The following is a 26582-nucleotide window of genomic DNA, read 5'->3' as shown; positions in this document are numbered from 1 at the left end:
ATATGAAATATTTATCATTAGATTTTTTTAAAAAGATATTAGGTGAAAAAATTTGATTTTTGCACATCTTACAGTCCGATATCTTTGCTTGATAAAGGATTGAATTTCTTTCTGTTATATGCCTTAGTTACAGCGTTGCGTCAAATTAAGTAAAACATTGTGTGAACTTTTAAAGATTTTGCAGAAGGAAAAACCCATTGTGTAAACTTAGCATATGATTGATTTCAGCTCATAAATTGCACTGCATGAAACATGGATAAGACATTGAAGTTTTATTTAAAACTGACAACGGAATGATACTTTCGTTATCTAGTTATTGTGTTTTATTTCAGAAGGATGGTCATGCATGACATACCCATTCTTGTCCTTGCACACCACGTATGATGTTGACATAACAATTGTCATGTCTCATAAACAATTCAAAATACCAAAACGAGATTTTTGCAAATGATAGTGTGCTATGAAACATGTATGTTGTGTGATAAACACTTGAAACTTTTTTAATTCACTGACATATGGGAGTAACCCGTCCGTAGCAGTGAGAGATTAGTAGACCAGGACACGTACGGCAAAGTCCGTATCATTTCATCCAGGCCAGGAAAAAGTCTTACCTTGATAGTCTTGAATGTTATTGAATTTAGCATACGTCAAACTGAAGGACTAACGAAGGAACATTTTTTTTTTTTTTTTTTTCCAAATTAATTTCTGCTCCAAGATACAGCCGTCCAAAGATGACACTGCATATACCATTTTAAAGATGCAAATTTGGGAAAAAATGTTAAAATGCTGTATCTCTGGAACATTTCTAGATATTTTGTTGGTTTTTTTATTTAAAATATAATTGCTATATGATTACAAAAAATCCTCCATTTGGACTTATCTGTCAAAGTTCTTTTATAGCGTTCTAAACTTTTTATAATTTATGGAAAAACAAATTTTTTTTGAAAAATGCCAATCCATAAAATTTCAATTTTTTTCTGTTGATTAGTACCAATAGTTCTACATTCCCTGGATAGGAGAGCTTCCACTTTTTGGTTGAACACGTTTTATAAAAAATTTAAATTTTTGCCATACATGAATCCTGTTTTATTACCACATTATCATATAACAGGCTCATAAAAATCAAAACCTAGTCATATTTAACATAATTTTAGTTTTGAAAGATGAGGAAGAGACTCATTTTTCAAGTGTTTCAAATGGTTCCAAAAAGTATGTGACAGGTCCAAAGACTTAAAGGTTGCAATTTATACAACTTCTGTGCACTCTGTTTCGTACTGCAGTTATCCAGTCAATGAACTAAAAGCATGTTCCACCACTTCAGTATCTTCCTTTGATATAGAGTGATGCTTTCCTGTTGAACCAATAGGAACTGGAGCACTCACAATCTTCAAAACATTGTGAACAGGAAGTGAGCACTGGCGGCATTGTTGCTGTCCTTCTGGAAAACTATGTCTAGCAGCTGGTCCATGTGGTAGCTAAAGTTCATTACTATTTCGTTTAACTAATAACCGATATCTATAATCTCTGCAATCCACCAGTCACAGTCATACACACATGCCACAAACATCCCCCTCCTCATGTTGTGATCTGAATATTATCCTGCTGTTTCTGAGCTGTTGGCCAAATAAACGAAATTTCTTTTTTCTTGCTCTTTAAAGAGCATGCAGTATGAGTTCACCCATCACTTTGAATCCGAAAATGTGTCTTGTGAATTCCTTTCACAGGAGTAGTTAGTTTGGACCATTCTTCTTTTTTCTGCTCATGGAATTCTTCGATTTTCTATTTGGACAAAAGAATGAGGGCTGTGGATGTGTAAGATTTCATGACTCTCGTAAAATCCTCTGCATTCTGAATCACAGCTGCATTTGGCCTGGAAAGATTGTTTTGTAGCATGGTGCTTCAGCAGGCCTCCTACACCATCACAAGGCCCCTTTCCGTGACCAGTAGCACTGTATACCCAGTCAGTTGGCACAAGTGACTTACTCAGTTTGAACAGCTGGTAACAATTTTTAAAATGACCAAGAGCACCATCAGAAATAATAAAGATGTTCTCTGCCTCTGTTTGCAGTTGAAGAATTTTGTGCATTGTTAGCAAAGCATGTGCTGAGTCATGTCCTGTGTCATCACTTGTAACTGCAACACTTGCGGTCTTGTTCAGAAAATATGTCACTCCTGTAAAAATTGAAACCTGGTCATTACTCCAGTGATACCTTTGTACTTCCTGTGGGGGAATTACAATCCAGTTCTCAGCAAAATCACAGTGAAGCACCAAACATAGTTTTTCAGCCTGTACACACCGTTTCACTTCTGCAATGTGTTGTTATTGCAATTTATTCAGATGCTGGTGTGTCACTGCTTTCACTGACCTTTTACCAAGTTCATCAATGAAACTGCCACAGGCAATGGTCTTTTTTATTTTCTTCCCATCTCACATATGTAATTTCTGCAGAGTTATCTGCTACGTATTGCGGGTCAAGTGTCTATAAAGACAGTCCTCCCTTTCCAGGGCAGTCACCGCATTCTTGAAACAAACAAGTCTCTCGCTTTACATCACAGACTACTAATGACATGCCCAAACAACTTGTCATATGTCACGTCGCGTGCTCCAGTAAGTTCTTCCAAGTTACCACACAAAGTTCAAAATTTGCACAGTACACACATAGGCAGACATCTTGAGGTGGGTGTGGAACTACCCACTTAGCTTGTAGTGCATAAAATTTTGATCTTCCAATATGTGAAATCGTATAGTTACTCTTATAAATTGCAAAAGTTTCTGTAATACTGCGAGTCATGTACCTCTTCACTTTCACAACTTTTTGACCTTCAACTGTTACAGTTATAGTGTCTTTTTTTGTTGGCAGTCTGGCGAGAACAGTCTCATTTATCTTCCAGATGAAATTACTGCGCTATTTGAACTTCAGCTGCTTCTACAGGATGACCATTAAAGCATCTGGTCTTCCAAAGACTCCTTTTACTGACCCCACATTTCTTGATTTGTATACCGTGTACCTTGAAACTGATGGAACATGGTTCGAAATTGTTTTCTTTGATAATGTCTCTGGAATAATAGTTAAAACTTGCACCTTTCCGCTGTAGGATGCACAATATTCAACAGCTGAATTGACATTTGTGAAAAATTCCTGACAAGAGGTGCAAAGAGTGCTTTGGCTCATTCTTTTCTGAAGATGGAATGTGTACTTTGAAGAGAATGGTCAGTTTTGCTGTAGTGTATTCATGCATAGCTTTAATAATTTCTCAGCGCTTTCTTGATGCATAGAGCTTATGACTCAATTTCACTGACCACGGTTTCTTAACAGGGCTGACATCTACCTCTGTAGTTGACTGATTTAGGGTATTTAATTCTCCCTCTATTGATGCAAAATCGGTATCATCTGCTTCATGGGAGGCTTCACCTTTGTTCAGATACTATCATAGTTGTTGTTCTGTCAAAACATTTAGAACATAAAAAGTCGTCACTGGAAACATCTTCACTTTGATACTGGGTCTTCAAAGGAGAACACTTATTCCCAACCTGAACAAAGGTGTTTTTTTAAAATATGGAAATAGTGAGCACACTTCACTCTCCTGTGGCCCCAGTCAGAAGACATTTCAAACAGTCCCTTTCACAAAACACACTGCGGCTCTGTCAACTGGCAAATTACTCACGAAAACACAGAACTCGCTGGATGGTCTCAGATTTCTTAGAAGCCTCTTCAGTAAACGTATTAGCACTGAACATCTAAAATACAGTAACCTGCAATGAAGAAGCACGACAAGGAAACTGACAAGAAAACACAACAAAGAGTAAGAAATACCCGCAACAATGAAAGTGAAAAGAAATAACTGCAACAAAGACAATAGAAAAAAACATTGTAACAAAGAAATGAGTAAGAAACATCTTCAGTGGAAACATACATTACCCTTAAAAATTAAAAAAAAAAATATTTTTAAGAAATGAAACCTGTCCAAAAGTGGAAGCTCTCCTTTACAGAGAATATGGTACTACATGGTACTAATCAAAAGAAAAATTCTAACTTTCCTGGATTGGTATTAAAAAAAAAAAATCTGTACATTATAAAAAAAGATTCAAAAGGTGACAGTGAAAGAATTTTGAAAGGTATGTCCAAGTGGAGGATACCATTGTAATCATAAAGCAATTATCTTTCAAATAAAAAAACTGTAACAAAATATCGAGAACTGTTACAGAATGACAGCATTTTAAAAAAAATTTCCGAAATTTTTACCTTCAAAATGGTGTTCGCAGTGTCATCTTTGGAGGCCTGTATCTTGGGACAGGATTTTTTTTGGAGAAAACAAAAAAAAAAAAAAGTGTTTCATAGGTACTCCTGAATTTTAACATATGCTAAATTCAATAACATCAGAGACTATGAAGATAACCTACATGTCTGAAGTGATACAGATTATGCTGTACAGACATTCATAGCAGTGTAGGAAAACCAAAGTGGCACACTTACACAGACCACAACACCTAGCAAACAGCATAGCAGGATGTGTGTAGATGCCCACAGCAGTAAAAGGATTAATAGCTGACTATTTGTTCCCAACCCTCAGTGCATATGAGGTGTGATTAAAAAAAGGGCAGTGAATATTTTTATTAGAAATAATGTAATTAGATTACTTGGAATTTGATTTAATCTCCTTGAAAGTACTGCCTCGGCAAGCAATGCATATATCCCAATGTTGAATCCATGACTGGAAGGCTTCTTTTGGAAGGACATTAATCTACTCTGCCGTGGTCCCCACCGTGTTGGGAATGGTATTTAAAGTTTTCCTGTAAGTATGGTTTTAATTTTTGGGAAGAGCCAGAAGTTGCTTGGTGCTAAATCGGGTGAGTAAAGTGGATGTGGACAGTCAGGAGCATTTGCTGCAACCAAAAACTCAGGAATCAAATGGAAGGTGAGGCACAGCCTGGTGTCATTATGAAGAAAGAAGCAATTCTTCCATTTTGGCTTTTACAATTGTTCCTGTTGGAATGATCAGGGTCATACCTATTGACCCAGGTTTCATCTACACTTACAGTTTTAGACATGAAATCAGGATCTGAATGAAGATAATCCGTCAACTCCGTGCAAACTGACACTCCATTTTCCTTGTGTTCATTACTGGAAAATCTGGAAACAAACCTTTGCACTCTCATCTCATCTGCAAATATTTATTTAAAATTCTTCGCGCAGATTCATACGAGATTTTAAGTTCTTCAGTAAGCTCTTGAATTGTTATTCGCTTGTTTGAATGAACAATTTTTGCCACATTTTGTAAGTTTCCTTTTGTTTTTGCTGTTTTTGTGGTTAATGACATTCACAACATTGTTAGTCTTCTACTGAGTCATTTTTGTTTTCAAGTCACTTGTACTACTTGTAACAGCCTCCAGAGTTATAGCATTATTGCCATACACCACTTTCAACATTTCACAAGTTTATTTAGCATTTTTTTTCTTTCTTTTCCAAACTTGGAACAAAACTTAAATGTTCATATGATATTCGAAGTTCTTGATGCATGACAGGCACAACTTCACTCTTGCATCTCTGAACTCTGACAAGTCAGAACGTGTTCCATCTTGATGCTGCCAGTCCCAACGGATCAGGATGTTGGACAGATTACATCAAATAGCTGTAATGTCAGCAGTTATTACTAAAAAAAGTAATTCACTGCATTTTTTGAACGCACCTTGTGTTTTTTACCAACTGCTGAATCAGAACTAACTGTAATGGGTCAACAGAATCACAAATGAAAAAACCATGAGTGCAGTGTCTTGTGTAGCACTCTTAATGTGATGATGTCAGTGGTTTTTCCTTGTATATAGCATAGCTGAAAGCAAGGGCAAAATACAGCTATAAATTTTGGGTAGAATATTCCGGAGGTGAAATAGTCCCCCATTCGGATCTCCGGGTGGGGACTACTCTGGAGGAAGTTGTTACCAGGAGAAAGAAAACTGATGTTCTGCGGACTGGAGCATAGAATGTCAGATCCCTTAATTGGACAGGTAGGTTAAAAAATTTAAAAAGGGAAGTTTGGTAGCAGGAGGAACAAGACTTCTGGTCAGATGACTACAGGGTTATAAATACAAAATCAAGTAGCAGTAATACAGGTAGGTCTAATAATGAACAAAAAAGTAGGAGCGCGGGTAAGCTACTACGAACAACATAGTGAACACATTATTGTTGCAAAGATAGACATGAGGCCCATTTGTACATCAGTAGTACAAGTTTATATGCCAACTAGCTCTGCAGATGATGAAGAGACAGAAGAAATGTATGATGAGATAACAGAAATTATTCAGATGGTGAAGGGAGATGAAAATTTAATTGTTGTGGAGGACTGGAATTCGATAGTAGGAAAAGGAAGAAAAGGAAAAGTAGTAGGTGAATATGGAATGGGGGTTAGGAATGAAAAAGGAAGCTGCCTGGTAGAATTTTCCACAGAGCATAACTTAATCAAGGCTAAAACTTGGTTTAAGAATCATGAAAGAAGTTTGTGTACGTGGAAGAGGCCTGGAGACAATGGAAGGTTTCAGATAGTTTATGTAATGGTAAGACAGAGATTTAGAAACCAGGTTTTAAATTGTAAGACATTTCCAGGGGCAGATGTGGACTCTGACTACAATATGCTGGTTATGAACTGTAGATTAAAACTGAAGAAACTGCATGAAGTTGGGAGTTTAAGGAGGTGGCATTTGGATAAACAGAAAGAACCAGAGGTCGTAAAGTGTTTCAGAGAGCACTAGGGAATGATTTACAAGAATGAGGGAAAGAAATGTGGTAGAAGAAGAGTTGGTAGCTTTGAGAGATGAAATGGTGAAGGCAGCAGTGGATCAAGTATGTAAAAGGACAAGGGCTAATAGAAATCCTTGGGTAACAGAAGAGATTTTGAATTTAATTGATGAAAGGAGAAAATATAAAAAAATGCAGTAAATGAAGCAGGCAAAAAGGAATACAAACGTCTCAAAAATGAGATCGACAGCAAGTGAAAAATGGCTAAGCAGGGATGGCTAGAGGACAAATGTAAGGATGTAGAGGCATATATCACTAGGAGTAAGATAGAAACTGCCTGCAGGAAAATTAGAGAGACCTTTGGAGAAAAGGGAACAACTTGTATGAATATTAAGAGCGCAGATGGAAACCCAGTTCTAAGCGAAGAAGGGGAGGCAGAAAGGTGGAAGGAGTATATAGAGGGTCTACACAAGAGCAATGTACTTGAGGGCAGTATTATGGAAATGGAAGAGGACGCAAGAGAAAATGAAATGGGAGATATACTACTGTGTGAAGAACTTGACAGAGCAGTGAAAGACCTAAGTCGAAACAAGGCCCTGGGAGTAGACAACATGCCATTAGAACTACAGATGGCATTGGGAGAACCAGCCCTGACAAAACTCTACCATCCGGTGAGCAAGATGTATGAGACAGGCGAAATACCCTCGGACTTCAAGAAGAATATAATAATTCCAATCCCAAAAAAGCAAGTGTTGACAGGTGGAAAATTACCAAACTATCAGTTTAATCAGTCACGCCTGCAAAATACTAACATGGATTCTTTGCAGACAAATTGAAAAACTGTAGAAGCTGACCTCAGGGAAGATCAGTTGGGATTCTGTAGAAATGTTGGAACACCTGAGACATTACTGACTCTACAACTTATCTTAGAATATAGATTAAGGAAAGGCAAACCTACATTTGTAGCATTTATGGAGTTAGAGAAAGCTTTTGACAATGTTGGCTGGAATACTATCTTTCAAATTCCAAAGATGGCAGACATCAAATACAGGGAGCGTAATGCTATTTATATTTTGTACAAGAAACCAGATGGCAGTTATGAGTCGAGGGCCATGAAAGGGAAGCAACGGTGAGGACGGGAGTGAGACAGGGTTGTAGCTTATCTCCGATGTTACTCAATCTTTATATTGAGCAAGCACTAAAGGAAACAAAAGAAAAATTCAAAGTAGGAATTAAAATCCAATGAGAAGAAATAAAAACTTTGAGATTTTGCCGACGACATTGTTATTTGGCCAAAGACAGCAAAAGATCTGGAAGAACAGTTGAAAAGAATGGACAGTGTCTTGAAAGGAGGATATAAGATGAACATTAGTAGAAGCAAAACGAGGGTAATGGAACGTAGTCAAATTAAATCAGGTGATGCTGAGGGAATTAGATTAGGAATGAGACACAGTAGTAGAAGAGTTTTGCTATTTTGGGAGCAAAAGAACTGATGATGGTTGAAGTAGAGAGGATAAAAAATGTAGGCTGGCAAAGGCAAGGAAAACTTTTCCGGAGAAGAGAAATTTGTTAACATCGAATATAGATTTAAATGTCAGGAAGTTGTTTCTGAAAGTATTTGTATGAAGTGTAGCCATGTTTGAAAGTGAAACATGGGCGGTAATTAGTTTAGATGAGAAAAGAATAGAAGGTTTTGAGATGTGGTGCTACAGGAGAATGCTGAATTTAGATGGGTAGATCACGTAACTAATGAGGAGGTACTGAATAGAATTGGGGAGAAGAGGAATTTGTGGCACAACTTGACTAGAAGAAGGGATCGGTTGGTAGGACATGTTCTGAGGCATCAAGGGATCATCAATTTAGTATTGGAGGAAAGTGCGGAGGGTAAAAATCGTAGAGGGAGATCAAGGCATTAATACACTAAACAGATTCAGAAGGATGTAGGCTGCGGTAGTTACTTGGAGATGAAGAAGCTCGCACAGGATACAGTAGCATGGAGAGCTGCATCAAACCAGTCTCTGGACTGAAGACCACAACAACAACATAGTACATACATTGTAATTAATCACATTTTCACATTTTGTGCTTCCTCTTTTTATATCAGTGAAGGCACTACCACTTACAAAACCTGAACAGTTCCGCTTCTGCATTTACGTTCAAGCTATAGTTGCTTCTATGCCAGTTGCTAATAAACAGACTGCCTCATTCTGTATTGTATACTTAATATTTCATTGATAAGATTTATTTTGTTTTTTCTTCGAAAATATATTTTAATGAATGTTATTTTTACACACAATGTTTCAGTGGGAAAGGTACAGTTATTGGCCTGCTTAAAGTGGGACGGAAGAAACTGTTTGTGTTTGATGCATCTGGAGCCCATAAAGAAGTGGAGCCTCTTTGTATACTAGATTTTTACATCCATGAGTCAAAGCAACGTATGGGAATGGGAAAAATATTGTATGAGTATATGCTGCAGGTAGGTGTCACCACATTAAGACTATTTTTGACTTTTGGTAAGTATTTTACATCATACTGCGTTTCACAGTGGATAGTATATTGAAGCTGAACTACTAATGTAGTAAAACGTAGCATGAAAAGGTGTGAAAAATAAATGAAAAAATTGCACTGAGTGAATAAATTGGAGTTGCTGTTACAGCCAAGGAAGACACTTAGAAAGCTGTGTAAAATTATCAGCTTGTGTGCTGTCACAATTGTGTTAGTGTATGCAGGATGTCATAAGTCTCTGCTCTCTTACAAAATATGTAAAGGAAATAGATTTGATTGTGTGTATTGTAAGTCAACATTGGAAGAAGTCTAAATAATACAATAGTACAGAAAATTTCTGGTATGGATAGTATCTTGAAAGGATATTGTGCAGACATCCTTCTGGTTAAGTGTTCTTATTGACTGATATTACGAGGGTTATTCCAAAAGTAAGGTCCGGTTATAAAAAAAAAATCAAAACTAAAATGTTTTTTCAAAACAATTGTTTTATTTACATTCCTTACATCTTTATCTATTTTTCTACATAACTTCCATACTTATTTAAACATTTGTCACATCGTTCAACAAGCTTTTGAATGCCCATGTTATAGAAATCGGCCGCCTGTGACGATAACCAGTCCTTAACTGCTTCTTTCACTTCATCATCTGTGTCGAAGCGCTTGCCGCCGAGAAACTCCTTTAAGTAACGGAACAGGTGGAAATCACTTGGCGCCAGGTCCGGACTGTAAGGAGGATGGTCCATCTGTTCCCATCCAAATTTCTTGATCAGAGCTTGCGTTTCATTTGCAGTGTGGGGTGCATTGTCATGCAACAACAAGATTCCAGACGACAAAAGACCACGTCGCTTATTCTGGATTGCACGTCGAAGTTTAGTCAGGGTAGCGCAGTAGGCGGCTTTATTAATCGTTGTTCCTCTCTCCATAAAGTCGACTACCAATACTCCACGTCTATCCCAGAACACAGTCGCCATAACCTTACGTGTTGAGATTGTCTGCTTTGCCTTGACCTTGACTGGCGATGACGTGTGACGCCATTGCATTGACTGACGTTTAGACTCTGGAGTGATGTGAGAAACCCATGTCTCATCCCTGTGACAACATTGTCTAAAAGACTGTCACCTTCCTTATGATATCGCTCCAAAAAATCAAGAGCAAAAGCCATTCTTTTCATTCGTTGGGGCTCAGTAAGCAGCCTGGGAACCCAACGGGCACACAATTTGTGAAACTTCAAATGTTCAGACACAATTCTGTACAAAGTTGTTCTACTCACATTCGGAAAATGCATGTCTACGACTGTAATAGTGAATTGGCGATCTTCACGAATTTTTTTGTCAACCGCATTGACCAAATCGTCTGAAATCACTGATGGTCGGCCACACCGTGGTTCATCGTGCACATTATCCCGTCCTTCATTAAAAGCTCGCACCCACTTGCGCACTTTACTGTCGCTCATTATGTTAGGACCGTACACTTCAGTAATCTGCCGATGGATTTCCGCCGCTGAATTGTTTCTTGCAGACAAAAACCGTATCACTGCCCTTACTTCACAATCGGCGGGCTGATCAATTGTCTTAAACATTGTAAAGTGACACTGTGAACTACACTCAGCAACAGTAACAAAGCGAATGGCGGCGTTTGACGCGCAAGGCTTGCCGGGAGTCGGCGCGCATGCGTGTTTTGTCATTGGCGCCAAATTTCAATAGTTACGGCGAATCGGACCTTACTTTTGGAATAACCCTCGTATTTTGATTTCTAATTTATAAATTTAATAAAAAAAGATACTTTTTGTTTGTTGCAAAATTTCTGTAAGTCTTAACACAGTTGTGCCAATGACGATTACCCTGTGGTGCAAGGACAAGCTCAGATTCAGTTAATCATCACATGTCAGTGACAGATACTGCAAATTAAAATGTTCGATTTACTCATATTTGCTCTGTTGCTACTTACTGATCTTCTGTGAGGACCCTTGTTTGTTACTCATTCCATGTGTGAATGACCCCAGTGACCATCGTTTGGAACATTAATTTACACAGAGGCAAGGCACTTGCATACCTTGAGATGAATACCTTAATTCAGCAACTCTCCCCCACTTTTTTCCTACTTGGATTTCAATTCACAGCACCCAGTGTGGGTAAATACTAGGTCATCTGGTTGGATCATTCTAATTGAACAGCTTCTTTTTGATCTTGATCTGTGTCTCCTCAGTGACGGTACTCCTATCCACTTTAATGCCACCCATGGTGCCTTTTTGGCTGTTGATCACAAGATCTCGTCCCCTAGTCTCGTGCCTCTGCTACAGTGGTTGCTACATGATGATCTTTGTGACATGACCACTTTTTGGTGATCATGTAACTCCCTTGTCACTGCCCAATGGGCGAATTGCCATGTTCGGATCTTAGATGTGCCAATTGGCAGTTGTATACATCTACTGTCGCATTCATACCCTCTTGTCAGATTGCATTGATGAGGTTGTGGGATGTGTCTGATGCGAACATCCATCCTGCCGTATAACACAATGGGAATGGTTGACCTAAATTTAAATAAGGTAAACCCAGTTCTAAGCAATGAAGTGGAAGCAGAAAGGTGGAAGGAGTATATAGAGGGTCTATACAAGGGTGATGTACTTGAGGACAACATTATGGAAATGGAAGAGGATGTAGATGAAGATGAAATGGGAGATATGATACTGCGTGAAGAGTTTGAAAGAGCACTGAAAGACCTAAGCCGAAACAAGGCCCCATGAGTAGACAACATTCCATTATAACTACTGACAGCCTTGGGAGAGCCAGCCATGACAAAACTCTACCATCTGGTGAGCAAGATGTATGAGACAGGTGAAATACCCTCAGACTTCAAGAAGAATATGACAATTCCAATCCTAAAGAAAGCAGGTGTTGACAGATGTGAAAATTACTAAACTATCAGTTTAATAAGTCACAGCTGCAAAACACTAACGCGATTTCCTTACAGACATATGGAAAAACTGGTAGAAGCCAACCTCGGGGAAGATCAGTTGGGATTCTGTAGAAATGTTGGAACATGTGAGGCAATACTGAACCTACGACTTATCTTAGAAGATAGATTAAGGAAAGGCAAACCTACATTTCTAGCATTTGTAGACTTAGAGAAAGCTTTTGACAATGTTGACTGAAATACTCTCTTTCAAATTCTGAAGGTGGCAGGGGTAAAATACAGGGAGCGAAAGGCTATTTACAAATTGTGCAGAAACCAAATGGCAGTCATAAGAGTCGAGGGGTATGAAAGGGAAGCAGTGTATGGGAAGGGAATGAGACAGGGTTGTAGCTTATCCCAATGTTATTCAGTCTGTATACTGAGCAAGCAGTAAAGGAAACAAAAGAAAAATTTGGAGTAGGTATTAAAATCCATGGAGAAGACATAAAAACTTTGAGGTTCGCCGATGACATTGTAATTGTCAGATACTGCAAAGGACCTGGAAGAGCAGTTGAACAGAATGGACAGTGTCTTGAAAGGAGGATGTGAGATGAACATCAACAAAAGCAAAACGAGGATAATGGATTGTAGTCAAATTAAGTCGGGTGATGCTGAGGGAATCAGGTTAGGAAACGAGACACTTAAAGTAGAAGAAGAGTTTTGCTATTTTGGGAGCAAAATAACTGATGATGGTCAAAGTAGAGAGGATATAAAATGTAGACTGGCAATGGCAAGGAAAGCATTTCTGAAGAAGAGAAATTTAACATTGAGTGTAGATTTAAGTGTCAGGAAGTCATTTCTGAAAGTATCTGTAGGAGTGTAGCCATGTGTGGAAGTGAAACATGGACAATAAATAGTTTGGACAAGAAGAAAATAGTAGCTTTCGAAATGTGGTGCTACAGAAGAATGCTGAAGATCAGATGGGTAGACCACGTAACTAATGAGGAGGTATTGAATAAAACTGGGGAGAAGAGAAATTCGTGGCACAACTTGACTGGAAGAAGGGATCGGTTGGTAGGACATATTCTGAGGCATTAAGGGATCACCAATTTATTATTGGAGGGCAGCGTGGAGGTAAAAATCGTAGAGGGAGACAAAGAGATGAATACACTAAGCAGATTCAGAAGGATGTAGGTTGCAATAGGTACTGGGAGATGAAGAAGCTTGCACAGGGTGGAGTACCATGGAGAGCTGCATCAAACCAGTCTCAGGACTGAAGACCACAACAACAACAACAACAACAAATGAGTGTGTCATAAATTGGTGACCTAATCTTGTTGTGGTGGAGTGAATAAACTGTAGTGCTTTAGTCAACTGTGATGAATTCTACGTGCGGGACTATGAGTCAAAAGAATCAAATTAAATTTACTATGTAACTCGAAAGCTATAAAACAGACTCATATAATTAATCAGACATAAAAAATCCAGAATCAAGAAAATTAAACTTTATTTGCTAGCATAAAATATAGTTGCTACAAATACATAGTGCAAAAGATGTTGAATAATAAGTATGCATGCTTTCAGAAATGCTCTCAGTTACTTGAAATACACTGATGGTTCCAACTTGTGTAATAATACAAACAAAGCTGTAAAATTCGAATACCACACAGGCAGCAGTTCTTGGCCAGTCAGAACGAAGTATTGTGAAGATAGTTTTGTGTGCCTGGTGTATAATGGTGGGTTGGAAAACTGTTAATTTCTGGAAAATATTTGTTTACTGCATGAGAAATGAGTATACAAAATATGCACTGCATGACAAAAAGAGTGAAGCTCCCAGAAGACATGGTCGGACATCAATGTAACTTAGTACATGTATGCACCATTGGCAGGTACATGATTGATTAGAGTTGCAGTTCTCTGTGATAGGTAGATTGGACACTAAAGTGATGAAAGTTGTATATGTTTGGTGCTGTTATGAGGCCTTTTAAGGTATGTAAACAGCGTGAACAGTGCCAGATGTTGAGTGATCACTGTGAAGGACTTGGAGATGCAATGTACTTGTGTGAGACAGCATTATCAGCACATGACAGTGTTCGGATGGACCTCCTTCTGGCTTTCTATTTGCCTGGCTAGTCGAATCTTGTAATATCCAGATTTGTGGGGCCATTTGGATGTGACAGTGGCTTGATGTTAGATTACTTGGGTACCTGAGGGACGGAGTACTCATTGTCAAGGTTCTGCTCGACCACCACTGACCACCACAAGGGAGGATTAGTGCATTGTACAAGCACATCACAACCACCTTCAGGTGAGCATTTGCCATCTGAGGAGAAGTAATGGACTCCTGCAGCATTCCGACACCATTGGTCGAATACTAGCAGCAGCTGGACTAGTGAATTTCTATCCTACGCGTGGGATACCTTTAACGCCGGAACACAAAAGGCTGCATTTGGAGTGGTGTCATGACTGGGAAGCACGGACAGCTGATAAATGTCATCAGATTATGTTCAGTGTTGAATTGTGGTTCCATACCGCTCCAGGTGACCATTGTTGACGAGTATGATGGCAACCTGGAGAGTTCTCTATCTCATTCTTCGAATGTTTAGGAGAGGCACAGTGGTGTTACTCCCAGCGTCGTGGTGTGGGGAGCCATGATTGAGGGAACTCTGACAGCACAACAGTATGTCACAAACATCCTGTGTCCTCGCATGTTACCTCTCATAATGCAATATTGTGGCTCGATTTTTGAACAGGACAATGCTTCTTCTCTACATGGCACATCTTTATGAGGTGTCTACATGATGTTGAATTAGGCTTACAAGATCATGAGATCTGTCCTCAATAGAAAATTTGTGGGACCAGCTTGGATGTCAACTATGTTGCAGTACCGTTGTGTATGATATTGAGTACCGATTACAACAGTTGCGAGCTAGCTTGCCTCAGCAGAGTATACAATGGTTTTATGACCCCTTATCAATAAATCAATGTATGTGTCCAGACCATAGGGGATGTATTGTGATACTGATATTTTTTCGGTTCATACAGCCAAGTTACTTGTAAATGTGACTCAGTTTTGTAATCATTGCAATAACATCACAGATCATCTCAATCCATGAAGTTTCATTTTGATTTCTCCTCCTGTTTAGGTGATTCCCTTTTTTGTCAGGCAGTGTATTTAAAGGTACTGAATGACTGAGAGCACATGTCACTATTATTTTTGTCAGTAGCAGATAAGTTATAGGAAAAGATGGGGAGCAAAAACATAATCTACATGTTGGTACCATTACAATGACATTGTATTGTAGATTGAAAAATTACAATATTACAACTGCATGAATATTTTATTTTAAAGAGAAAATAGTTACCATTCTCTTACATTACTTTTGAAACTGAGAACCTGTTCGCAGTTAAATCTTTTTCAAACATACTCCATTGGCTGTCCCTCACCTCATTGCAGGATTCTGAGACAGTGTGGTGAAGTTGACATGTGATGCTGGTATTTCATGATTCTACATTGAAAATAATGTCTCCAGATCACATCCGAATGCCCCATAAATGTGGATACTGAACAATTCAACCAGATCTACAAATGGAGACCCACAATCGGGCCCCTTTCAAACTCTGTCGGGTGCTGATAATGCTGTCTCAAATGAGTAAATATGTGTGTCCTTCACAATGATCACTAAACATCTGATGCTGTTCATGCCCCATATATACCCTAATGGGCCTGGTAACAACATTAACCATGAACATCTAATAAGGCTCCTGTACTGTTGCGGCTGACATCATGAGCTTGATGCCATGGGATTGCAGCTCAAAAGTGTGAAAGTTTGAAATGTAGAACAGACGTATTTATCTAGAATATTCATCCAGTACACTTTTCTGCTCGTTGCACCCGTGAAACTGTTTCAGTTCAGTGACTGATATGACACAGTCCAAGGCTTAATCACATCAAATCAGTTCTCAAAACACTCAAGGCTGATATTGTGCATACACATTGTTTCACTAGTGAATCAATTATTTGTGTCTATTACACATGTGAAAACTGTCCTGGTTTATCCGCACATAAAGAAGAGTGCATAGTTCACAGTTTACTCAGTATTAATCGTTGTCTTTCTGCAGTTGACACAGTACAATACACTTATTGATATAAATGTATTATCCATGCCTGCACACATGAAAACTAACACAGCAGCGATGCTGCACATCAGCAATCAGCATTCTCCAAGTCACCACCCTACCACTCGATTGTTTTGTCTTGATAGTCGAAAACAGGCTCTCTTACAACAATGATATCTACAGAACATTGAACCATGAATGTTTTTGTAATATTTCAATGTATCAGCATTTATTGTGAAAAATCATGAATAAAACAAGAAGAGAAAAATATGTATGTATTCTCCTAGAGCTATAACTTCACAGTTGGAACTGCTATACCCCTTTCTACAATCCCTCTCTGCCACCCGCTAGTTGACCAAAGACATAGCAACAACTTTCCAGGATCCTTGAAGGGCCCTGCAATGTTTTGAGTGGCATCGTTCACAGACTGCCCTCGTCACTTTTAAATGGCTTCTCACAAAGGTTCACTATCTAATTAAATTTAGTAAAAGGGAATACTGGAAGTGTTATGTTTTCTGTTAGGGAATGCATACCTTTTCATCCCAGGTGTGGGCCAAGCTTCATTGTCTTCTGGGCCACCAAAGACCAATAACTGTTCTGGGTCTTTTCCATCATGGTGGTATTTGTTCCAATGCAGTGATTTCTGTAGAATATCATGCACTGCACTTTGGGACTGCATCGGTGTCCTCTTCTTACTTGGCTACCATTTGAACAAACAAAAGATAAGTTGGAGACATCTCTCTGTCCTTTAATACTCATCACAGCAAGTTAGACAATGAACCTTTCACTGATTTGGAATGCTTCAGGCTCTTGACTCATCACACAGTTTGGTGCCAGGCCCCAATTAAATTCACAATCCGGTGAGTCAACATCTGAATATTACACAGAGACTCCATCTACTCAGGGTCTTCAACCGTATTTGGCTAGAAGGAGTGTTCCCTTCACAGTGACAAGATAGTATCATCGTTCTGATCCTTAAACCAGGCAAGAAACCAATGTCTATAGACAACTATGAACCAATTACTCACCAATTTGCTCTGCAAACTGCTTGAAAGGATGGTAGCCCTTCAACATAATAGGTACTAGAATAATTTGAAAGGAAGACGGCAGGTGGTGGTGTGATGTTTTGTGCTATAGACACTGTCCCAGTTAATGCACCAGTGCAACAGTGTAATTCTGCGGCATCTGCCTTGTAATGTAAGAGTTGTGCTGCACGTTGAACATTTAGAAATGATTTTCATGTTAGTGCACGTATGGTGACAGCTATTGTCTTGTTGCAGTGTTTGTTGTGGCTCACCTAAAACAAAAACAATACATATTATATTAATAATCAGCAGCAGTAATATTCCATGTATATAACTTTTTTCAAATACTGAAAGTGTGAAACATGTCTCCATTTGATGCATACCACAGTGTCACCAGTTCTTAGAGGGAAGAATACTCAGAGTATGTGTTGTGGAACAAAAACGAGAGCACACTTTTGATTTTGCAAACTACTCTCTTTTTCTTTCTGAGTCGAGTGCATCAAACAACTGTCTTCTTAGCTGCACACCAATGTAGCTGGGCCAGGTCATGATAAATGTGTACACACATCTACACACTCATCATTAATCAACCACCGTAGTATGACTTTTGCTCTACAACACAGCCATTTTTAATTTTAGGAACAGTTCAGCGCAAATAAATTTATATTTTCTGTGTGTTTTTAAATCATTCCAATTGCTGCTTCATTGTATAATGTTGAAAACCTTGTTGCAGGAGGAGAGTGTCTTGCCCATTCATTTGGCAATTGACAGACCATCAGAGAAGTTCATGAATTTCCTTCTAAAACATTATGGTCTGAGGAATATTCTACCACAAAATAATAATTTTGTTGTGTATGATGGATTCTTTGAAAACCATCCAGGTGAAGGATTAGTGCTTTCTCTTATGCATTTATTGTTCGGTTTAATGCAAAATATCCTATTATTGTCTAGCAGTAATATTGATGATTGGATTATGTGCTGTAGCCCTACTAACTCTCAATACAATTAAAGTGTCACTGTTGATCCAGAAGAGACAACCCCCCCCCCCCCCTCCCGTTTTCACCTTAAAGATAGTGTTAATTGTCAGATAGCCTCAGAAAATGCTTGGAGATTAGAGGCTGCTAAGAATAAATACTCTTTGCTTTGATAAGGTATGTTATCCATGTTTTTCCAAGATAACAAAAAATAGTACAAACAGTTCATAATTTTTTATAGTTATCAGTTTTGTTGTAAGCAGTTTGTAGTCTTATGCAAAGTTTACTGTTTGATGTCAGAAAGACACCATTTGGATATTGCTTTGTAGAGCAGAATCTTTGGGAGTCTGATACAGTTTAGACATAGACAGCAGTCTCCACAGCATTGATTGTGCCACAGAAATTCATTTCAAAGCTTTGGCAATTGTTTTCAAGCACAGAAGACTACAGTCTAAGATTGGTAAGAGCAGGACCAAAGGTAACGCCAACAACTAGATTGGTAGTTAGCCTTAAATGCACAGCAAAATCCAACAGTAGGTGCATGGCATTTGCTTGTACAGCTTGTAACTTTCTCGGGAATTATAGTTTCCTGACAGACTCTGTCAGAAGTCCAAAGCAGTTGGATGTAGTATGAGATTTATGGCAGTGTTTGTTTCTCAAAGCCATGCAGAGATTAACCTTTTCATTTTGGATAAAATAGTTTTGGGTATTGTACCACGTCATTGTAATTACTAAAACAGGTAAATTGCCGATGTTTTGACTGACTCGCTGCGGTCCTCTTCAGTGCGACTCGCTGCTTTGTACTGGTGAATGTCTTCCGTTATGTACTGTAATTTCTGGTTATCTGATGGAACTGACGTCGTATATCTGAGATGTCATTGGACAATTTGAAGATGTTGTCACAGAGTGGTGGCCATACAGTACACTATGCCTGTGTTACCCTAGTGGCTGATTGGAAGGCAACTCGAGATGATGATTGGTAGAAGAGAGCATGTCGGCTATCTGTTGCCTGTGCCTTTCTGGTAAGTGATTGGTGGGCAAACTCTTGTGGTTGAAAGGCAATAGCTGTAACAACACAAACAAGGAGTTACCTATGGTGGCGGACCATGTGTGTTCACTAACCAGCTGTGCCACATGATCTGGGTTTGGCTGTGCAGATGGTGGCTGCGAGAGAACTGCCGTGTGTCCTTAATGCGGTGTCACCGCCAGACACCACACTTGCTAGGTGGTAGCTTTTAAATCGGCCGCGGTCCGTTAGTATACGTCGGACCCGCGTGTCGAAACTATCAGTGATTGCAGACCGAGCGCCGCCACACGGCAGGTCTAGAGAGACTTCCTAGCACTCGCCCCAGTTGTACAGCTGACTTCGCTAGCGATGGTTCACTGACAAATTACGTTCTCATTTGCCGAGACGATAGTTAGCATAGCCTTCAGCTACGTCATTTGCTACGACCTAGCAAGGTGCCATAATCATTTGCTATTTATCTTGTGATGCATGTACCGTCAGACCGATGTTCACCAATTGTGGATTAAAGTTAAGTATTCCAGAAGCTACGTACTATTTTTGCTACTATAAAGACCTTGTCCTGTTCCAGACCTCACGCCATCCTGCGTGAGCTTAAACGCGTGCCCTTCGGCCTCCCGTCCTAGTGGATTGGCTATCTTGCCAGTCCACAAAACTTACCACCTTGCTACAGGAAAGCATCATCTCCTGGATACAAGCTGCTGATTTGCTATTGCCTTCCAATCACTTAGAGTTTGCCCAGCGGTCACTTACCAGAGTGACACACGCAGCAAACAGCCAATACACTACCTTCTAGAGTTGCTTTCTAATCAGCCACTAGAGTAAGACAGCAGCATACCGTACAAACATCCCTCTGTAACTCCCTCATCAATTTGTCAATGATATGTGATGCTGGTAGATAGCAGATAACAAAAAATGACAGTATACAGCAGTGAACAGGTCTGAAAACCGCAGCAGATCGGTGAAAATGTTGGCAGTTTAGTTGTTTTTGCAGTTACAGTAATGTGGTTCAATACCCAAAATTATTTAATCCAAAATGACACTGGCTGTGAATACCTACAAAGTTAAACCTTTTTATTGTAGAGCCAGAAACCTCTAGATTGGACCATGAATGAATGAAGGAATGTGCTCTCAAATGGTGTATCATGTTTGTCTTCAGAATGATTCATTTGGGTGTGAAATGGTACCCATGACAATTACAGTAAAATCCTGGAAAAACAAAACCGTTGTTGTTGTTGGTGGTGGTGGTGGTGGTGGTGGTGGTGGTAAAGGCAGTCGTCATGTTGGAAGGGCATATGGTGCTTTGCATCTGTGGTGTTGATAGGAAGTATACTGACAACTTCCAGAGGGCCAAAGATGAAGTACTGCAAAAATATGGACAATTTTTCAGCTCTGATGAATGACTTAATCTTATAGAGCATCCCAGGGATTCATGGGAAGATGAATTGCAGCCTGTCAGCTGTCACCAAAGGCCCACACAGCTGCACAGTTATTTCTTACAAAGAAAACTGAACAGAGCTCTTGAAGCACATAATAAACATAACCTGTCCCTTGCCAAGCATATTTCACAATTTGGGGCATATATCCCCACTGGTTGAGATGTTCTGGTTTTGTTAGTTCTTTGAAATTGGGATATCCAATTTCAGTATCTTTAATTGTATGTTTTTTGAGTGTTAAACATCTTGTGGCTGAGCTTGCCTTGTTCTGTAACACTTCTTGCATCCTGTTCAGGAAATAACTCTCAGCACTCAGGCCGTTAAGTATAATCATATTTGGACACTGATACAGTCTGGTTTAGTTGAGTCATTCCATGGAATGAATATCTCTTTCGCAGACAATTTAATATGGCTCATGTTTTAAAATTTATGGATATGTTTTATATTAGGAGTAAAGGCATTTTGTTCACCAACAGAAGTAAGTAAACAACACTTTTTCAGTACATTATTTTAAAGCATAAATGTCTCGGACACATGGAAACATTTACCAAGAAGAAACACTTTTGGTTTACTTTCAAATTTATCTTCCTGGCATTTCATTTGATGAAGTGGCCATAATGAAAGAGTTTCTCATCCATTATTGTGGACATTGCTATGCCTGCCAAAGTGCAATGGATTAATTAATACTAATTTATTACTAGAATTTGTATACTATGTTGCTGTAGTTAGAGTACCTAATAGTTTAACAATTGTGGTGACATTGGAAGAATATTGAATGCCTCTTCATTAGACTTCAACTTTACAGAACAAATAACATAAACTGAAAACCAGTGTAAAAACCCTTCACAATCTACTGCTGAAACACAATTTTGTAGATGTGGCTAATGACACAAGCATAGGGTAAGTGCAGATTGCCCTATCAAGTGTCATAAGTTCCCACTTGCATCAGTTGAATGGCATAGTGTGAAGTGTTGCCAGGAAGAGTCTTGATTATGTCACCAGAATGACACTCAACAGTGGGAAAAACCCGGGAATTTTTTCATCCAGGAGAAAACTGGGAAAAACCTTGGAATTTTTCGTAATTCTGGGAATTTTTCATTGCTTTAGCTTTCAGTTAAATTTTTGTAATTTTGACTGGTAAGAAGTGATTCTCTAGCAAATAATGTTAGTATATCCTGCTACTGGAGAATGACACTGCAGCAATAAAATATAAATGGGAGAAAAAAAAATAAAACTTGAGTGGCAAAGGAAATGTACCATTTACAACAACAAAACACCATGCACACACAAGCGTCTGCAAACAGCAAAAATATGTCAAAGGCCTTAGGGCGAAGACTATGTAATTCTTAGTAACAATAAAATGCTTTCTATGAGCGTGACATCACAACTGTTTACATTAGGTTCGTTTGACAAGTTGCCAGTGGGCTCATGTGCATGCGCAGTTGACTCGTGTATGAGCAATATCTTCTCCTGCTTCCAACTACTTGGAGTGTTTCTGTTAGCTGGATTGGCAGTAGCAGCAAGCAGCCAGATGCTAACGAGAAAAAATTTCCTCGCACGCCCTAGCCGCCAGATTCACGCATGCGAAAGAGGGGGTTAGTATCTACGTGATCCATGTTTGCGTTAAGTTTCCTCTTCGTGTACGAGCTCCCATGTCAAATGAAAACAAAACGGATTTCTGTGGCCAGGAGCTGTCAAGTGAATGAAAATACATTCTCATAATTAGGGAGGGCAAAAACTTTTATTAGTTTCAGTTTTATGATTTTATTTTATTTCCAAGTAGTTAGCAGTCAAGCATTAATTGCCTTGCAGAACAATGAAGCTATTTTTGTCAGTTTGCTAAAGAAATTTGGCTTTATTAATCTTTCCGCTGAGGCACTCAATTTATTTGAAACGAAGTGTTTCATTCCACAATATTGGCTAGTTTCAACTGTTCGCTGAATTTCAGGTGCACATTTTCATCCTCTGCCTTTTATGGCATTATGCCATAATAAAGAACCAAATACGACATAGTACAGTATTGGTACTCCAAGAAAATTTACCTCCCAAAAACCACACTGAAAAGCTTAATATCAGATGGGACCTACTTCATTGTGAATCTGGAAAAAACCAATGTGCACTTCAAGCTGAATTATGCATTTTAGTGTGGTTTACAGGGGGGGGGGGTTAAATCAGCCGCCTGCCCTCAGGAGCTCAATTCGTCAGCGCACCTGACAATGGCGACATGTCTGATCGCCGAAATTTGTGCCCATTGGACACTATGAACCGTTAGTATACCCATGGACTGTTAGAGCAACAAATATGCCCGGAGAAATTGAAGAATCACAAATAAACTTAACCCAACTCTAGAAGTATACAACGCAGGATTCAGCGACCACCAAGCTGTCATTCTAAAGGTTGATGTTAGCAAAGATACCTCAAACCCAGTCCTACCTAAAACTTTATGAAGGTTTTTCACTCAAGATAACTTGAACAAGCTAAATGCCTTCCTTTGTAAAGAAAAGTGGACAGAGATGTACGCAGCCAATGATGTCGACATGAAATTCAACATATTTCTTGAGAAAATGATCCACCACTTTGAACAGGCTTTTCTACAAAAACCACTAAGAATAAATGATAGTAATAGAAACAAGACTTGGATTACACCAGCTATAAAAATCTCATGCAAACATAAAAGAACACTCCATATGATATGTAAACGAAGTATTGACTCCTACCAACTAACCGAATACTATAAAAACTACACATGTATCCTAAGAAGAGTGATAAGACAAGCAAAATGGATGCAAAATGATGAGTACATTGACAAATCCAGAAATAAAGTAAAAGAAATGTGGAATATCATAAAAAGGTAAAGAGGGGAAATGAAAGCTACACACATGAACATAGAAATCAAACTCAATAATGAATTTATATCTAATCGCAAAGTTGTGGTGAACTCTTTCAACAATTTCTTTACGGGCACAGCTGAAAAATTGGTCAAAAATAATCCTAACACAAACTACCAACCAGGAAACCAAAAATATCACACATATGCAGAGTCAATTTTCATTACCAAAGTCACTGAAAATGATGTTGAAAAAGCCCTCAGAGAGTTAAAAAATTCATATTCAGCTGGAATTGATGGTATCCCAGTAGCTGTAATCAAAAATTGTGTACACACAATTGCTGAACCATTAACTCACCTCTGTGACTGTTCTTTCCAGGCAGGTGCTTTCCCTGAAGCTCTGAAACTTTCTAAAGTAATTCCTGTCTTCAAAAAAGGTGATAATAAAGATATGAATAACTGCAGGCCTATCTCAATCTCATCCGGCTTTTCTAAAGTATTTGAAAAAATAATGTACAAAAAACTGATGGACTTCATTGAAAAAAAAAAGAGGAAAAATAGATTTACTAAGTTTAGCTTAACATGGGTTCAGAAGCAACAAATCTACTGAAACTGCAGTATACGATTGCTTAAATACACTATTAGATCTGTTAGATAAAAACAACCCATAACAGGCATATTTCTGGATCTGTCAAAGGCTTTCGACACTGTTGACCACAAAATATTGCTGGAAAAACTAGAACACTATGGTATCAGAGGAATTGCAAAACTATAGAGCAAGGTGTACCACAGGGCTCAGTGTTGGGACCTCTGCTTTTCCTCCTGTATGTTAATGACTTGAGCCTGAATGTAGATGCACACAAAACAATAATATTTGCTAATGACACAACTGTACTCCTAAAAGGGGAGAATACAGAGGCTGTGCAGAAAGCTGTGAACACTGTGAACTTGACCACTGAACAACTCATCAACTGGGCTAAAATCAACAGATTAACCTTCAACACCAAAAAGAGAGCTTCCATGATCTTTCACACAACACAAAATGCAAATTCCTCTCAGCCACTTGTCACTGTAAATAATCAGCCAATAGATACTGACACTGTTTTCAAGTCCCTGGGTCTGTGGGTTCAAGATAACCTGAAATGGAATACACATACAAGAAAGGTAAATGCAAGAATTAGTACTGGCTGTTATGCATTGAGTGTACTGAAATCATGTGCTAGACTGAAAACATTAACCAGTGCGTACTACGCTTACATACAAGCCCACCTAAAATATGGTGTGATATTCTGGGGAAATTCTCCAAAAACCCTGAGCACATTCAAAATCCAGAAGAGAGCAATGAGGATTATTACTGGGAGCAAACCCAGAGACTCCTGCAAACCCATAATCAGAAAGTTGGAAATCCTTACACTGCCTTGCCTATACATTCTCGAGACTTTAAAATTTTTCAGAAACCACTCACCAGTCGACGTGCAGGCAGAGAAATCAGGACATGCTCAGTGTAAAGACACTTCAGCTATCAAGATATTAGCAGTAAATTTTCAGTGTGTTCGGAATAAAGTTCCTGAATTTACTGCCTTCCAGGAAGCGTGTGGCACGCAAATTATTCTCGGGACTGAGACCTGGCTGAACCCTGAGATAGGAAGTTCTGAAATGTTTAGTGAGGGTTGGAACATGTATCAGAAAAACAGATTGAACACCGTAGGAGGTGGTGTCTTCATTGCAGTTGATAAAAATATTGTGTATACTGAGGTCGAAGCAGAGTGTGATTGTGAAGTTATCTGGACACGTTTAACAGGGCTAGGAGAAATAGTTATTGTTGGGTTTTATTACCGGCCACCAGGTTCCACCGTTACAGTTCTAGCATCATTCAAAGGGAGTCTACATTCTGTATCGCAGAAGTACCCGGATCATGCTATAGTAGTCGGAAGTGACTTCAACCTACCTAGTATAGGCTGGGATGTCTATGGATTCATTACAGGTGGTACAGACAAGCCATCGTGTGAATTACTTTTGAACACATTATCCAAAAACTGTCGAGCAGCTAAATCGACAGCCAACGCGTAATGGAAATATTTTAGATCTGGTAGCCACGAACAGACGAGACCTCATCGACGGTGTCAGTGTTGAGAAGGTATTAGTGATCATGATGTTGTCATTACGACTATGGTTACGAAAGTTAAAAAGTCGATCAAGAAGGCTAGGAGAGTATTCTTACTAGAAAGAGCAGATAAGCAGTTGTTAGCATCCCACTTAGTAAATGAATCGACTTCATTTACTTCCGGTACGATGGACGTGGAAGAATTGTGGGCTAATTTTAAACACATTGTAAATTACGCATTGGACAAGTATGTGCCGAAAAAGTGGGTTACGGACGGAAAACACCCACCGTGGTTTAACAGCACAATTCGGAGAATGCTCAGGAAGCAAAGGCAGTTGCACTCGCGATACAAGAAAGATCGGGAGAATGAGGACAGGCAAAAGTTAGTAGAGATTCATGGTGCTGTAAAAAGAGCGATGCACGAAACATTCAACCACTACCGTCATACCTTAGCAAAAGATCTTGCTTTAAACCCAAGAAAATTCTGGTCTGTCGTAAAATCGGTAGGCAGGTCGAAGGCTTCCATCCAGTCACTCACTTATCAGTCTGGCCTGGCAACAGAAGACAGTAAAACGAAAGCTGAAATTTTAAATTTAGCATTTGAGAAATCTTTCACGCAGGAGGATCGTACAAACATACCGCCGTTTGAGTCTCGTACAGATTCCCATATGGAGGACATAGTGATAGACATCCCTGGGGTTGTGAAGCAGCTGAATGGGTTGAAAATAAATAAATCGCCAGGTCCTGATGGGATTCCAATTCAGTTTTATAGAGAGTACTCTACTGCATTGGCTCCTTACTTAGCTTGCATTTATCGCGAATCTCTTGCCCAACGTAAAGTCCCGAGCGACTGGAAAAAAGTGCAAGTGACACCTGTATATAAGAAGGGTAGAAGGACAGATCCTCAAAATTACAGACCAATATCCTTAACATCGGTTTGTTGCAG

At 39.0% G+C, this 26582-nt stretch overlaps 1 protein-coding gene across 3 annotated transcripts in view; it reads left to right on the top strand.

Moving 5' to 3' along the window:
* The window catches only part of LOC126480846 (alpha-tubulin N-acetyltransferase 1-like), a 98396-nt gene that overhangs the window by 10036 nt on the left and 61778 nt on the right, over positions 1 to 26582 (top strand). For all 3 annotated transcript variants that reach the window (XM_050104195.1, XM_050104197.1, XM_050104198.1), the window contains 2 exons: positions 9036 to 9207; positions 18005 to 18152. In XM_050104195.1, coding sequence (XP_049960152.1) covers positions 9036 to 9207; positions 18005 to 18152 — 320 coding nt within the window. The remainder of the gene's footprint in view (positions 1 to 9035; positions 9208 to 18004; positions 18153 to 26582) is intronic.

The sequence above is a fragment of the Schistocerca serialis genome, chromosome 5 (assembly GCF_023864345.2).
Source record: "Schistocerca serialis cubense isolate TAMUIC-IGC-003099 chromosome 5, iqSchSeri2.2, whole genome shotgun sequence".
NCBI lineage: Eukaryota > Metazoa > Arthropoda > Insecta > Orthoptera > Acrididae > Schistocerca > Schistocerca serialis.
This window is presented reverse-complemented; position numbering and strand designations above follow the sequence as displayed.